The 16,011-nt window shown below is 34.3% G+C and overlaps 1 protein-coding gene across 1 annotated transcript; it reads right to left on the minus strand.

The window, feature by feature from the left end:
* Window positions 1-644: 644 nt before the first annotated feature.
* On the minus strand, window positions 645-14,164 carry LOC120777120. The gene is made up of 13 exons (XM_040108264.1): window positions 13,649-14,164; window positions 13,442-13,589; window positions 13,189-13,368; window positions 12,857-13,108; window positions 12,488-12,638; window positions 11,320-11,508; window positions 4,635-5,280; window positions 4,423-4,570; window positions 2,676-2,855; window positions 2,355-2,606; window positions 2,140-2,284; window positions 1,027-1,215; window positions 645-959 (listed from the first exon to the last, which is right to left on the minus strand). The coding sequence occupies exons 1-13, from the start codon at window positions 14,162-14,164 to the stop codon at window positions 947-949; spliced, it is 3,009 nt and encodes a 1,002-aa protein (XP_039964198.1). The 3' UTR covers window positions 645-946.
* Window positions 14,165-16,011: the final 1,847 nt, after the last annotated feature.

The raw sequence follows: 16,011 nt of genomic DNA on the forward strand, positions 1-16,011 counted from the left end.
TATGTATAGGTTTTAAATTAATAGCGTTTTTTGGGCGCGGCAGTCGTCCGATTATGCCCATCAATAATACCAAGTTTTTTATGGGGCTAGGGAACATGTCTACTAATTTTTATTCAAGTTACAGCTTCCACGGACGGACAGACAGTCAACCGGATTTCAATTCATCTCGTCATCGTGGGCATTTATATGCACATAACCCTCTATCTACCGTATCCTCGTGGCCACGCAAACCTTACCACTCAAAATTTTCAAGTGTTGTGCAATTTGACTACACTTTATAGCGGTACTTCTTGAGGTATAGAAATTTTTTATTTAGAAATAAGTTAATGACATGTTATTTATAAAAAATATTAAAAATTAAAAACAAAACACAATCAGCTACACAAAATCATTTGAAAGTTAGTAAGCTTTGCAAAATGAGCTCGAAATATAAGAGACTGACATGCGATGTAAAAATTATATATTTTATTTTTTTAATTTAGTTTCATTTACATATTCATTTAAAAAAAATTGAAGAACATCCCGAACGAAAGAAAAAGTTCGAAAAAAAATTTAAGAGCGTACAGTGGTAAGGTTTGCGTGGCCACGATTGTACTCTGTAGCAAAATGTTTCAAGAATATACAAAAATACATACATACATATCTTAAAATTCTTAAAGTTGTTGTAGTTGTTTGTAATTATAGTAAGCAATTGAAAATATATGAGATCAGCTTTACAATTCATTGCTTATATCGTACCTACAAATGTATTTATAAACGTTTATGAAGATTATATATGTATATGTACATATCCATATGTATGTTGCCGTATAATGACTTATACTCTCTCTGGCTCTCCCATCGTCATCAAAATATTTAAAAAGTACGACTTCTTATCGTACAAACGAATCAACTCGGTTGCGTGGCTTTGTAAAACTATATAAATAGTATATGGCCGCCAAGACAATTATGCCTTCCACCTATTAGCAGAAATTTTAAAATATTTGAAAAACACTCTGAAATATTTTGGAATTTTAGAATACATACCGACTCTTTAGCAACATTAGCACCCGCGGCTTCAACACGAGTACTCCGAATATTATTATGCCTTGTGACGAGTTGATTATATTGAAAATTGTGAAAATAATCGAATTATATGTCGGCGTGATGTACGATATCACTTCCATAATCCATGAAATACCCATAATGATGAATAAACGTAAAAATGTGGCGAACCTGAAAGAAAAACAAAGGTCTCGTCAAAACGGCGAAAATAATACTAAATAATTTCTTGGGGTTTTTTAAACCATTCCAAAATGCATAGAGAAGAGAATTGCCACAACTACCCAATAGTAAGACTGCACTATGTAACGGGAAAGCACTCGCTTTTACTACAAGTATATCTGCTTAGACAAGCTGAAAGAAAAAAAAATTCTGGGAAAAGTAATACTAATCCTTCTGTTATCAGCTATACACCATATATCTGGGTACCCCAAAAATATGAACAAGTTTTAATTTCCGTTTCACAGGAGCTGGAACACTTTTCGCTAATAAAAACAACAATAAACCTTATCTTCGGCCGCACCGAAGCTATAATACTCTTCACAGATGCAATTTTATAGCATTAAAGGATATAAAAGGATCTGCATCTTGATTTTAATGGGTCAGTTTGTTTGCAGCTATACGCTATAGTGATAGGATTTGAACAATTTCTTTGAATATTGTGGCTAAATTTCGTGAGGAAACCTTGTCTTCCATACAAGGTCTTACGTTTGCTCGGCCGAAGTGTATAGCTATAGTTTTCCAATACTGGGGACTCCGAAACTGTAGCATCTTCTTGGTGAAAGAAGAGCGTGTGCAAAATGTCGAATCAATATGTCAAAAACTAAGAAACTAGTTGGCATATATACAGACAGACATAGCTAAATCGGCTCAGCTCGTCACGCTAATCATTTATAAATATACTTTCTAGGGTCACCGACGTTTTTTTTTTGGTTGTTACAAACTTCGAGGCAAACTAATTATGCCATACGCAAAGTCTTCAGTGTATCTTAGAAATCTTTCATTGCTCCCTAGTTTCGAGAATTTTCGAAAATCAAGAATATTTGTGTAAAATTTCATTCACAAAAAAATTAATTTAAAGTTCATTTATAATCTTACTTGTATTGCTGGCTATTATCACTTTGGATTTGGTAGTTGGCATCTTTGATTTGATAAAGATCGTTTACACTCAAGAAGAAAAAGATAATATTAAATAATATCAGCAAACCGCTTGGTCCATGAAAATACAGCATTGCCGACGCCGCTAAAATAATTAAATAAAAATATTTATATTCTACTTCTTATAAAAAAATACTTTAACTCTTCAAACACACATTTTATAAAACATTGTCCAATACCGATTCCCGGCTTCCAGGCATCATTTATATTAAAATGCTCAATAGTTACAGCGATAACGGTAAAGATCACAGCCGCTGACCACACATAAATCGAATAATAAAAGAAACGTAATTGCGGATTGCTCGACTGCAGCTCATATCTGATGCCACGTATACTCAGCCATAAATCGAAGCAGGTAATATTCAACCAAAAGAAAGCAGATATCATGAAGAAATAGCATACTGAACCTTAAAGTGGTAGAAAATTAAAATATAATGAAGAAAATAACAATGATAAATCAACATTTTTGAACCCACCTATTATACGACAGGCCTCCATACCGTAAGTGATCCATGCTGTTGAACTTAGTAGAGCGGTGCCGATGGCGAAGGTAGCCAGAAAATAGATGAGACAGCTGTTGTGTAGGCAACGTAGCTGCGGCACATACAAGTATACCCAGATTGTCGCCAAGAGGAATGGCACTGATATTGACAAGACTGAAAAAGGAGGACGAAAATATTTTACAGAACGTTTTCCATGCTCATACATATACATATATAGGATAGTCGAAAAAGCCTTTTCGTATTTCTAATCAAACCTAAATTTTTTTTATATTTATAATGAGCTTTAATGAACCAAATATGTACCATTTTGTAGGACCATTTTTTGTAATTTTTTCGCTAGAGACATTATTTCATCAGTGTAAAACTTGTCTGGTTTCTTGGCGAAAAACTGTGACAATTAATTTTCATTTCATTCATTTTCACAGGCTTCTCTTGAAGCCAACTTCACTCCATTAAGGGTGTTCTGCACTGACCGAAACAAATAGTAGTCCGATGGTGCAGGGTCAGGGCTATATGGTGGATGCGTCAAGACTTTCCAGCCAAGCTCTCCCAGTTTTTGCCGATTCATCAAAGATATGTGTGGTCTAGCGTTGTCCTGATGGAAGACGAAACCCTTTCTGTTGATGAGTTCTGGCCGGTTTTCTTCGATTGCTTGTTCCAATCTCATCAGTTGTTGACAGTAAAATGTGAATCAATCATTCGATCATGCTGGAGCAGCTCAAAGTGGGTGATTCCTTTCCAATCCCACCAAACACTCAGCATAACCTTTCGAGGCGTCAATCCAGGCTTTGCAATCATTTGTTGAGCTTTGCCACGCTTGGACCATTGTCTTTTTCGCACATTATTATCTTTTTTGATTCACTTTGCGTCTGCTGTTACCGTTCGCTCAGAAACGGCTCGATTTCATTTCGTTTCAGGAAAGAATGTTAATTCGGTTCATTAAATTTTTCACAGAAAATTCATGTGGAACCCAAACATCGAGCTTCGTTTTGTAGCCAGCCTTTTTTAAATGGTTCAAAACCATTTAATGATGAATGTTAAGTTCCTTAGCGATGTCATGGCTGCTTTTGTGACGGTCCTGGTCAATCTTTTCAATAATTGGACCGACTTTTTCAACGACAGGTTGACCATAGCGAGGTGCATCTTTCACATCAAAATTTCCAGAACGGAAGCGGAGAACCATTGTTGTGCTACACAAACTGATACGGCATCGTCTGCGTAAGCTTCACAAATTTCATTGGTGGCTTGCATTTTCCCCTTTTCTAAACAAAAATTTCAAAATTTGGCGAATTTCTTCATTATTTTTGCTCAGTTTTGAACAACTGTAACTTATTTTCAACTTCCTCGAGTTTAATTTTTTTTGTTAAATGAAGCTTAAAATCTCACCTTTCCAACGCTATATGGTATGACACAATATCATTGGTAGCTCTGGAGAAATACGACTACAACGACATCTGTTGACAAATACGAAAAGACTTTTTCGACTACCCAATATATTCTGATTAATGTACATATTATGTTGAGTACACTACAATATGGTAGTCGAGAAAAAATTTTAACGCCCTAGGTGTTTGGTTCTTACATTTTCTTTAAGATATTCGGCAAAATATATTTAATGTATACCAGTTATGTGTTCGATTCCCCACTAACTAATATTTGTCGAATGGTTAGCAACTAATTAAAGAAATATATACATACATATATACATTTTTATACTCACACAACATATTGACATAAGTTGTCGTCGCTGTTTTCGCATAACAGATAATAGGATTCAAATTCACTGTATTGTTGTACCAGTAAGGTGTTAGACAGTAGTCTCGATAGGGTATAAGCTCCTCATTAATCATATGTAATATTGAGGCATTCTGCAAAGCACCGATATTAAAAAAATAATAATCTATTTTTTTTGTAAAGTCATAAAAGAATTACCTCAAATAAAATGTATGCGTCGTCTTCAAACTCCCATGGACTCAGTATAGCAAAGTTATCACACGGTAATCGCTGCTGTGAAATAAAAGCTTCACTTACGTTGACTAAAGTAGAGTCCAGATCTTCACTAAATATTTCAAGTTCGGGTAAATATTCCAAGCTAAGATCGTTGGGTGTGACACACTTCATCGTCTGCTTGTCTAGCAGTTGGTTTGGCATACAACAAAGTTGTATGCACTGCTTCAGTTTACACGCACAGCCCCTGGTATGTGCTGAGCTAGTAAAGCGCGTGCCATCGGCGAGTTCTTCATAATCGTAGTTGGCAGTTAAAGTTTTGGGTATGCTTATTCCACCATAATCATAGGCGCCATGCTTATTTGGTCGAATATTTACCAGATTAACGGTATCTTTGAAATCACAATTTCGTATGTCGGCAAGCACAAATTGAACGGAGTAAAGCAAACGCATTGAGGCGAGCAAAAATAGACGTCTTGCGTGAGATTTAGACATATTTGTATAACTTTGTAAAAAGAGTTTGAGTGTGCAAGTCAGAATTTTACTTCGTATTTGTATTCCAAGTAATTTATTATCACCATAACAGCGCACATTCCGAATACTTAAACGCGACGCAAGCACATAAGCGATAATTTAAGTGTAATTCTTTAAACTTTAATTGAACATGCGAACTATTTCTCCGCTTAAACCCCCACATATACGAGACTGTATTGCTTTGACGGTTTCTTTGGAACTAAACAATTAAATAAACACAATTCATGGTACTTTTAAAGCACGCTTATCATATTGCGGAATAATTAATCCATGAGTATTCGAGTGCAAGCAATGCGATATGACGTCAGTAGACCCCGTATACCCTGAACATGTTATATTAAATTCGCCAAAAAGTTTTTAATACCCAGAAGGAAAGGTTTGTTGAGCCTAATAAAATGTATATAAAAATGGTCAGCGTGACGAGCAGAGTTGATTTACTCATGCCTATCTGTTCCTCTATCCATCTGTGTGTATATGCTCGAACTAGTCCCGCAATTTTCGTGATATGGTTCTGAAATTTTGTACATGGTCTTTTCTTTGCAAGAGGTCAATCATTTGTCGGAAACGTCCATATCGGACAATTATATATATATACATATGTATATGTAGCTGTCATATAAACTGAGCGATCAAAATTGGGTTATTTTAAGGAAAATACTTTTATATGTGAAGGGTATATAGCTTCGGTGCAACCGAAGCAATCGTTTTTTCTTGTTATATCAATCTTTGAACTTGACCTAAGGCTTAAAGAGTGTCTGGCTTATTGCTAAACACAAATGACTTCAAAAACCCCTCAAAAAGTAGTCTAATGGTGTTTAATCAAAATTTCTTGAAATAATCGAATCTCCACACTTTTCTCGGAATAAATCGGTTGTTACACGTGCTGTGTGACACGTAGCCCCGCCAAGGGAGAGTGAGAACTTTAGCAGTGTTGCTTTCAATGTTATTCCGAGCATAATATTGTCGTTTAAAAGAGTATAACCGTACGCCACTAAATTATTTACGAACTAAGTAAACACGGACTAAGTTTCGATGGAAAATAATATTAAATACTCTTCCAGTCCAGAGATGCTTGAGCAACATATTCACTAAGTTCTATGAAATAAGTGCCGATATATTAATGATAATACCATGAGAAATCCTAATATTCGGTATGGGAAAATCTAGATCTAGGCGTCACATTCTCTTTAAAATAAAAATCACAAAGTAAAGAAATTGAGTAGCTTAGAAGATGGAAGCTCAGAAATAATGTTAAGTTCTCCAAGTTCATAAATGGTGCTAAGGGTTCTCCCACTTGGAGGCACAATCTCACCTAATGATCTAAAGACGCGTTGACAATTTATTAATATACAAGAGATTTGAAAAATTAGTCGATTTTAATACCAATTATTTTTTTTTAGATATATTTAGATAATTCAAATAAACCTTAATTTTTCGGGATGCAATGGTGACTCATGAATGCATATTTTGCTTATTGACGAAACCATTCAGCCATGAACGAGCCTCATCGATGTTTTTTCGATGAAAATGCGGATCATTTTCAAGTTGTTGCTTAGCCCAATTCACAAACACACGACAATTCTGGTGGTCAAGCGGCCTAAGTGCTTGGTTCAATTTGATCTCGCAAGTATGTAGATATTTTCGTAAAATTCTCCACAACCACGTTACAGAGATGCCCAACGCTTGAGAACGACGTGTGAGAGACTGATTTGGGTCATCCTCAATAGATGCGCTAGTGACAGCAATATTTTCGACACTACGTAGACTTCTTTGTCTCACTAGCGGAAAACTTTTGTACTGTGCCTCTGGATGATTTTTGATCTGACAAGATGATGATAAATTGGACATAGCGCTTAAAGTTGAGGCCACTGTCTCTGATTTTTGGTAGTAAGTTTTAATAATTTCGACTCGTTGTTGGATCATATATCTTTCCATGAGAAAATGGCAAATTTTAGTAAATATAAATGTCAAAACAGCGGGGGAAAATATGGTGTCGTTGGCTACTTTTGTAGCGTCCTTTTTAATCAACCCATTAACCCCTAGAGTGAACTTAAGTCCGAATCCAGTAATATTTTGAAGAAATTGCTCATACTTGGATGTTTTTGGACCCATAAACTTACTTTTTCTCGCTTTCCTTTTCGTTTCATGGTTAACTGAAATTATTGGTAATTAGAAACTGACGAGATATATATTTTTTTCCACTTCGGTCCACATAATATTATCCCCGGTAAAGTGTGGATTTTTAAGTATTAATTCGACATCAGCGTGATCTGTGAACTTTTTCGGTAGTATATCCTTTCTCATTATGGATATGACCAAACTGGGTCCAAAAGTGTTCAAAATAGTATCGCTATTTACCAGTGCCATCTGCGGGGCGTCAGTAGTTGAATGCAAGTATTTAAGCGCCTTATGTTTTGGAAGATAGTAAAATAAAAGTAGTTTTTACATCCAACATATTCTTGGCATTCAAATACCAACATTTGCTTATAGGTGCACTTGTAAGAACAACGCTGTACTATATGGTATATGTAAATAGTTATTTTAGCAGTTGAGACTAAACTTTTCCCTTTCAAATTTTGAACCCTAAAACAATGTAAACTTAGCACCTTTTATTGTAACAACAAATACTTGCCAAAAGCCACATACTAACTTTATTGCCACAAAGGATATTACTTGTATAAATATGTAGGAGGCGAATTTGCAGACAACGCACTCCCAGAGGACATCGTGGCTGTTACTTGCAATGTTGGCTGCGGACGGTTGCATGAGAATCCATTTATGTATGTATGTATGCTTGTGGCATGTGCAACTAAAACTTTGTACTTGTAGCTATTGTCAGGCAACATCAGATACCAGCCCGGAGCATCAAAAGAGACGTGTGTAACGCGAGTAAGTTAACACATCACAGTGTTTGACTTTGTAGCCGTTCACTCCTTAGATAAATGTACACAAGTGTGAAGTGTTAGGCGTTTATAGAAAAGTTAAAATAGCATGTACATATGTATAATATTTAAGTGAACTAAATTTTTGGACAAGGACCACAAGCAACTTGCAAAATAAAAGCACAGTTAAGCGAAATATGGTTTGCTTCAGTGTTGCATTCGGGTTCATGCAGCTTCAATTAGAGAGCTTGTCGTCAGAGTTTGTCTAAATTTGGCGATCTCATTTTACATTTTGTATACACAGTAATTTGTCAGCTTGCGATAAACAGTGGCAGATAGTGTAAGCCTAATTGCTGTGAGCAGTTAAGATTTGTAGATATAGAATATACATGATACAAGGTGATAGGAAAATATGGTGGTTTACATATGTACATATATTCGTGGTAAACTTACTTAAGCGGAGGCGTTTCGAGAAAATCATGGGATAGGTCTTCTTTAAGCTTTAAGGTATAAAATCAGCCTCTGCAAGATTTTTTAACGACCGAGCGGAGGACATGCCTTCTTTTATGCTACGAAAGTTTGTACTGTACTTAGCATATTTTAGAGAAATTTATGGAAACAAGAAGATCCAAACATATGTACATTTTTCAAAATTTTTATGAGAATGCCATTTCTTACCGATGACGAGAATGACGAGAAGGATTTACGACTTAGGTTCTGAACATTAAACTGTCGTCATACTCTTAGCCAGTACGATATACTCAGAAAATCACAAAACAACAGTACAATATTTTTTTTAAATTATTTCCGTCGAAAGAAATGTTAAAATTTGTAGCTAACTACAATTAACAAGTTTTTTCACCTTATGGTATAACCAAATTTGCCCTCTGAAAGTGTTAATTTAGTACGAGTTTTAAAGCCAGGGTCCCAATTTGTCTTCGAGATTCACGATGGAAAGACAATTGCCGTCAAAAATGCATTTTCAGGTGATAATCATAAAATAAAAGCTTCAGAAATCTTTAGATTTAGGCGGATCGCGCGGATCCTATGATTGTTCTAAACTCTACTCATCTTTCTAATTTTGTTGTAGACCGACGTAAAGAGCTGGCGTGAGAGTTAATAGAAATGCCATTCTTCAAGTCACAGTCAACTGCAATTTCGAGTTTATTGTTGGAATTTTCTGTCTCAGCGATGTTCTATCACTGACGCAGCTACTTAGTGTGATTCTGCAGAACGAATCAATCGACGTTTCGAAAGCATCAAACGTCATAACAACATTGGTTGCAACACTGAACACACAAAGAATGCATGCTGATCATCAGTTTAATGAAATGTTTTCAAATGCTACACAAATGGCTGAAAAAGTAGGTGTTAAAGTGAAAAAGCTCAGAACATCTATTGTAAGAGTCATCGAAACAATCACCCATCTCAAAGCTCTGAAGACTTCTACAGGTTGTCTGCATACATTGCATTCATTAACACGGTAATGCAAGATAAAACGCAGTTTTCCGATGAAGTTCTTGAAAGTTTCAATTTGAGTCAGCTGTTACCAAAGTTTAATCTAAACTTAGAATAAATCTTGTCAGGAAAAAAAGAACTTCAAAAATCAAAGCTCAAAGCAGAAGTACCGCTTTTTCAACAACAATGGAAGATGCAAATGACTACGAGAACGCAATTGCTTTCCACTTTAGAAACCCTCAGCACTTGCGATAAGGATATACAATATATCCGACGATTCATACTCTTCTTCACGTACTTTGCACTTTCCCAGCCACAAATGCTGGCGTTAAAGGATCCTTTTCTTCTTTGCGCCGTATCAAGACTTTCAGAACAACGATGCTCCAGAAAAGATTGAACGACTTAGCACTCTTCAACATAAGCCATGACATTGCTGTCAAACCGGAAGAAGTAATAAAAAGATTTAGTGTAATGTTCAAACACCGTATTGATTTTATGCTGTAAAATAAATCTTGAAATACAAGGTGCGTTCCAAAGTAAACAGGACTTAAAAAAAAAATATCAAATATCATATCACCATACGCCAAAATGTTCGGTCATAATGCGATAAATCGGTGTTTTGGAGATGTTAAATTTCATTTCATAAATTTCAATGATGATTTCGATTGATTTTTGATGAATTCACGCACAGTTTCGATGGAATTTCTGGTGATCTCGGATTTTGATCGTTATTTGTGCCCTAACGACCACTTTGAAAACGTTGAAACCACTCGTGAACTCTTCTACGGGATAGGCAATTAACGCCATAAACTTGTTTCATCAATTGAAACGTTTCGGTAACTCGGTCCTTTCGGTCTTTGCTCCAAGCTCATTTTCGCACCGATATTTCAAACATACTGACACTTAAAACACAATAGCTTCACTTCCAATCGAGGAAGTGTAGTAAAATTCTCACTGGACAATCGATTAAGATAGCAGATTCTAACGCACCAGTCGACATAAACAAGTAGATCGCGCCACCATGGGGGCGCTACATTCAAAAAGTCCTGTTTACTTTGGAACACACCTTGTACATATATATCAAAAATAAAATTATAGTCTACAGTTACACATTTCTCAAATCAAGTACTACACAAAACTATATACATAGTTCTCCTCCCAAAAGCCAACTCTAGTTCCGCCTCTCTGCATGTGTATTGCGCCATGGGAGATTATTTTGCTAGCGGGGACATGTATTTTGAAAAATAATTTAAGCATTTTAAAATTTTTTGCTCATAACGGTACAGTAAATGAAAAGTATTTAAGAACACATAGAGCAATGAATGTTTATTTATTATAGTTTACCATTTACATTTATACTTAAAAATATTTTATCAAGTTCTGAGAAAAGCCACAACTGCCTTAAATATTGTGGACACAAGCACGAGTGTACATACATATTTGTATAATTAATAACAATTATTATGAGAATAAGTAATTAAATGCAGTTCTGTGAGCCTTTATCAACTTGGTCAGTCAAAGTATTGCTTAAAAACCGAGACGTAATCTATAATTTTCCAAAGTTCGGTAATAATCTTAAAAAAATTATAAAAATATTTCAGTATTTTTTTAAATTAAAATGTCAACCACTATGTCTGCTTTGTTTAATTTAAAAACTAAATTAAAAAGCTGCTTCTGCGTTTTGCACATAATTGAAGCGGGTTTTTGCTTTAAGGGTCTCCTCAAGTGCTTTTATTCCACCTAAAAATTTTGATAATTTTATAAACACAAATAATCACATCTTGACAAGTACTTACTGATTCTTGAGCAAAATCAATACTCTCCGCTTCAGCACAAGTACAACAAATAATATTATGCCCTGTGAGGCATTCAACGTATTGAATATTACAATGATAAACGAATTATTTTGTGCAAATAAGTAGGTAAAGAACTCTAGAATCCATGAAACACCCATTACCAGGAATAAACGCAGAAATGTTGAAAGCCTGTAAAAGGATTTTTAATAAAATAACTATAAAAAGGTATCGCAACATCTTGCAAAAATTGTAATGAAACAGTAAGCGTTAAAAAATCGTTTATTTATTTTTATCAATAATTTTTTTATTAGATTAAATAAATATTGGTAAAGCAAGCGAAAGGTTTTAAAACATCTAGCAAAAGTTTTGAAGAAACAGAAAATGTTAAAAAGTCAGAAAGTAATCGATAAGATGTGAAATAAAAATTAAAAAAAAAAATTATAGCATATAAAAGATATACTCAATTTTTTGGACAAAATGTATTTCTCACACTTTCGTTACTGGAAAATATCGATAACTATAAATCGATTAGAACATAAAAAATCTTTCTGATTTTCTGGTAGGTATTATTATTAATAATACTAGTAAACACTATGACTTAAATTACACAATATGTTCTTTTTTTTATTAAAAAAAATGTTTATCGATTTTTATCGATATTTTTTTTATTAGATTAAATAAATATTCACTAAGCAAGCGAAAGGTTTCAAAACATCTAGAAAAAAAGGTACTGAAACAGAAAATGTTGAGAAATCGAAAAATAATCGATAAGAAGTTTAATAAAAATTCCTTAAAATTCTAACTGCCTAGAATGCATGATTGTTTGTAATAATAGAAAAATAATAAACAAGTTATTTCAATTAAGCAATTAAAATCAAAACTAACCGACATGAAAACTTCTAGAATAAATAATTTCAATCACTGCTTATTTTTCTTTTTAAATTGAAAAGGTAATTTAATTACAATTACAATTTATATATATAGCACTAGCGGTTAAGCCATCAGCTTTCACTGCTTATTTATTTCTCAATATTTTATATCGATAAACTCTTATACCTTAAATAAAAATTTTCTCATTTTTACTTTAAATTTTCACGTTGGTTTGAAAAAGTTATATTAATCCTAATAATATGTATAACTACTGGGGATAACTGTAAAAACCACTTACTTGTATTGCTGACTCGTCTCTTTCTTGATCTCATACGAGTCTTCTTTGATTTGATACAAATTTATGACACTCATTGTGTAGAAGAAAACATTAAATAAATTCAGCAAACCGCTTGGTCCTTGAAAATATAGCAGTGCTGACCAATCTCTTGCTGTAAAAAAATACGAAAATAAGAAATAAGGTTAACTTCCGTTGCACCGAAATACATATAGACAGAGTTTCCTAGAAGTTAAATCCGATCGTTCACTTCTTATGGCAGCTATTGTGATCCGATCTAAATAATTTTTTTGGAGAATACAATTGCCTCAGGGTATAAAACAGTTCTTCATATTATTGCAATGACGGCACCAATCATGCAAAGCTACTTACATTTTATGAAACATTGACCATTGCCAAAACCTGGCTTCCAAGCGTCGCTTACATTCGTATATTCAATAGTTAAAGCGGTAACTGTAAAAATCACTGCCGCTGACCACACATAAATCGAATAGTAAGCGAACCGTAAACGCGGACTGCTCGACTGCAGCTCATATCTGATGCGACGTATATTCGACCATAAGTCGAAACAAGTAATATTCAGCCAAAAGAAAGCAGATATCATGAAGAAATAGCACAAGACACCTACAGAGGGAAGATTTATATGTATAGATAAAAGAAAAACTGAACTATACATGGGTATTTTATGGACATTTCGTACGCACCCATTGCTTGACAGACCACCCAATTGTATCTGATCCACAAAACCGACGACAAAATTAGACTGCCGAGCGCGAAAGTGCCAAGGAAACAGACGAGACAGCTATTGTGCAGGCAGCGTAGTTGAGGCACATATAAATACACACAAATTGTGGCGAAGATGAACGGCACCGATATAGTAAATACTAGAGAACGAAAAAACCAATAAAACATTTTAAAACAAATTTCCAAAAGTAGTCTTATAATTTTGTTACGTACATGCCATATACAAATAAGTCGTCGTTGGGATTTTCTTAAAACATTCGACGGGATTCAAGCTCCATGTTTCGTTGTACCAAAAGGGTGTTAAACAAAAATCACGATGTGTTATATATTTCATTTTAATCGCGTATAAAATAATGCCGTTCTGTTAAAATATCAAAATATTACACAATTTATTCGTTTCAATGCTTGCACTAACATTACCTCAAAGAGAATATTAAAATCTTCTTCCAGTGCACTATTGAGAATTTTAAACTCCTCACAAGGCATACGCTTTTGCGTTATAAAATCCTCAAACACGTCGACATTTGGGTTTTTGTGTATTTTCTTTGTATCGTTTGGCATATACGAGTAAGTGCTAATTCTAGGGTAATCAACCACATTCCTGGGTGCGCATTTTTGCGTCTTTTCGTCCAACAGCTCGTTTCGTGAGCAACAGAGTTGTATGCATTGCTTCAGCTTGCAGGCACAGCCCCTGATGTGGGGTATTGCGGTAACCAATGTGCCATCGGAGAGTTCCTCATAACTGTAGGTGGCTGTCATGTTTTGAGGTATGCGTAAGCCCTGATATGTGTATGAACCATCTGCATTTGGTCGTATATTTACTAGACTAACGGTGTCTCGAAATTCACAATTCGGTATGTCGGCAGCTACGCAGAGTTGTTTGAGCTGAATCGCCAAAGCGATCATGATTAATTGCTTTCCCAAATGTTTTGACATTTCTTTATGTTTTTTTTATTTTTGTATCTTTAATGAATGCACAAATTAAGTGTTTGAAAAAGTAGCAAACACTTGCTAAAAGTGCAGATATTTTAATATACTACAGTCTTAATATTTCTCAACGAGATTTCGAGTAAACATCACGCACCGAAAGCTTGCTTCAAACTGTTCTTGAGTACTGTTTGAAAGCGGTGGAGTTGTCGACACTGTTCTTATCAATCCATTTCACAGAAAACCACAAATAATTTCGCGGCTAAAAAATATTTGATATTTACGCATATAAATGCAAATGTGTTGGTGTTTGCAATAAAAATTATGCGAAATTCTTATCGAAAAGTTTCAATGAAATAACAAATCAGAAATATATACATATATTATTTAAAGAGCTCAACAAGAAAACCATAACCAAATAATACCCTTCCCAGTGCTCTTTTTATAACATAAAATGTATAAAAGATATTTGATTTTCCTCATATTTTTTCGGAAATGCAATTTTATGGCTGCTCAAAAATATAGTGGTCCGATGTGAACAATATGCATGGAAATTGCAGTGTTACCTGAACTATAATCAGAAATCAATGGCTTGAACAAATTTCTCCGCGCGTTTTCATTTGCCTTACCCATTAAAATGACCTCGAGCGGCATTTTTGCCCACAAAAGAAAGGAGCCACAATTAATAAAATTAAGGAGAAGCTTGAGGTTTCTTTCATAAATATTGTTAATTAAAAATATATTCGAAATAAACATTTAAAAGGAAATATATAAATTACATTGATTTCTTTGTTAATTCCGATAACTTTGAATAATATACTAAATTTGTCATAGCTTTTTGAATGGGTCTCTTCGGAATTTAAAAAAATGCCCGACGATGAAATATAGCAGCGCTACAATGTAGACTAGTTACCATATGTTTTGATCACAATATTGATCATTATATAGGAAGTGATGCTGAAACATAAGGCTACAAAGAACTAAAAAAGTTGCATTTATTTTAAAAGAGATCGCTCTTCAACAGCAACGAATAATCTCGCTGCCTTTACGGATGAAAAACATCTTAATGTAGATGTCCCTGATGGCTTTCAACACTATTATCATGATTTGCGGAAAGATGAGCTATATTTTAGTCGCCACCATGGTATGGGGTGTCATCACGTTTTATGAAAACAATTGAATTGATATTGTTGATGTTTGTCGATCAGAAGATCAACGGCTATCGCTTCACAACATTGTTGAAGTCCGTACTTTCAAAATTAAATGCTCTCTTTGGCCCGATTCCTTGGAGTTTTCAACAAGACAATGCTCCTATTCGTAACGCTCGAATAGTTAAGTCGTTTATTTCGAGTCAAAACGTTAATGTCATGACCTGACCACCATAATCTTCAGATCTTAACGTAATTGGAAATGTTTGGGGTTGGCTAACTCGGAAGATATACGAAGGGGGAAAGCAATACGAAGATAAGGAAACATTAACTGAAACTATTAAACTTGCTTAGAGCGAGATTTACTTGACCTATATAGATTCCCTGTATCAATCTATGAAGAACCGGATATATAAAGTTATTACTAACAAAGAAGGCTGTATTCATTACTGAAATTACTCTTTTTTATTTCTAATAAATAACTAAAAAATTTAATTTAAAACAAAATACTACTAATAAATAATAATTGACCAATAAAAAGGCACCTTTATTGAGTTGCTTTAAGAAAATGTTTGAAAACACACAATTTTTTTTAAGTTTGAATAATCATTTGAATATTATATTTAAAGTATCATTAAGTACCAAATGTTTTTGCATATCAACTTTTTTCAATCGTCATTAAAAATAATAAATATTAGAACAATTGAG

Source organism: Bactrocera tryoni, chromosome 5 (assembly GCF_016617805.1).
Source record: "Bactrocera tryoni isolate S06 chromosome 5, CSIRO_BtryS06_freeze2, whole genome shotgun sequence".
In the NCBI taxonomy this organism is placed as follows: Eukaryota; Metazoa; Arthropoda; class Insecta; order Diptera; family Tephritidae; genus Bactrocera; species Bactrocera tryoni.

What these genes read in the sequence shown, in the direction of transcription:
- LOC120777120 (XM_040108264.1), bottom strand. Translation starts at nt 14,164, where the DNA reads ATGTCAAAACATTTGGGAAAGCAATTAATCATGATCGCTTTGGCGATT. An exon ending in GGTGGTCTGTCAAGCAATGG is followed by an intron (nt 13,109 to 13,188) that starts GTGCGTACGAAA and finishes TTCCCTCTGTAG; the next exon opens with GTGTCTTGTGCTATTTCTTC. An exon ending in GAGACGAGTCAGCAATACAA is followed by an intron (nt 11,509 to 12,487) that starts GTAAGTGGTTTT and finishes ATCCTTTTACAG; the next exon opens with GCTTTCAACATTTCTGCGTT.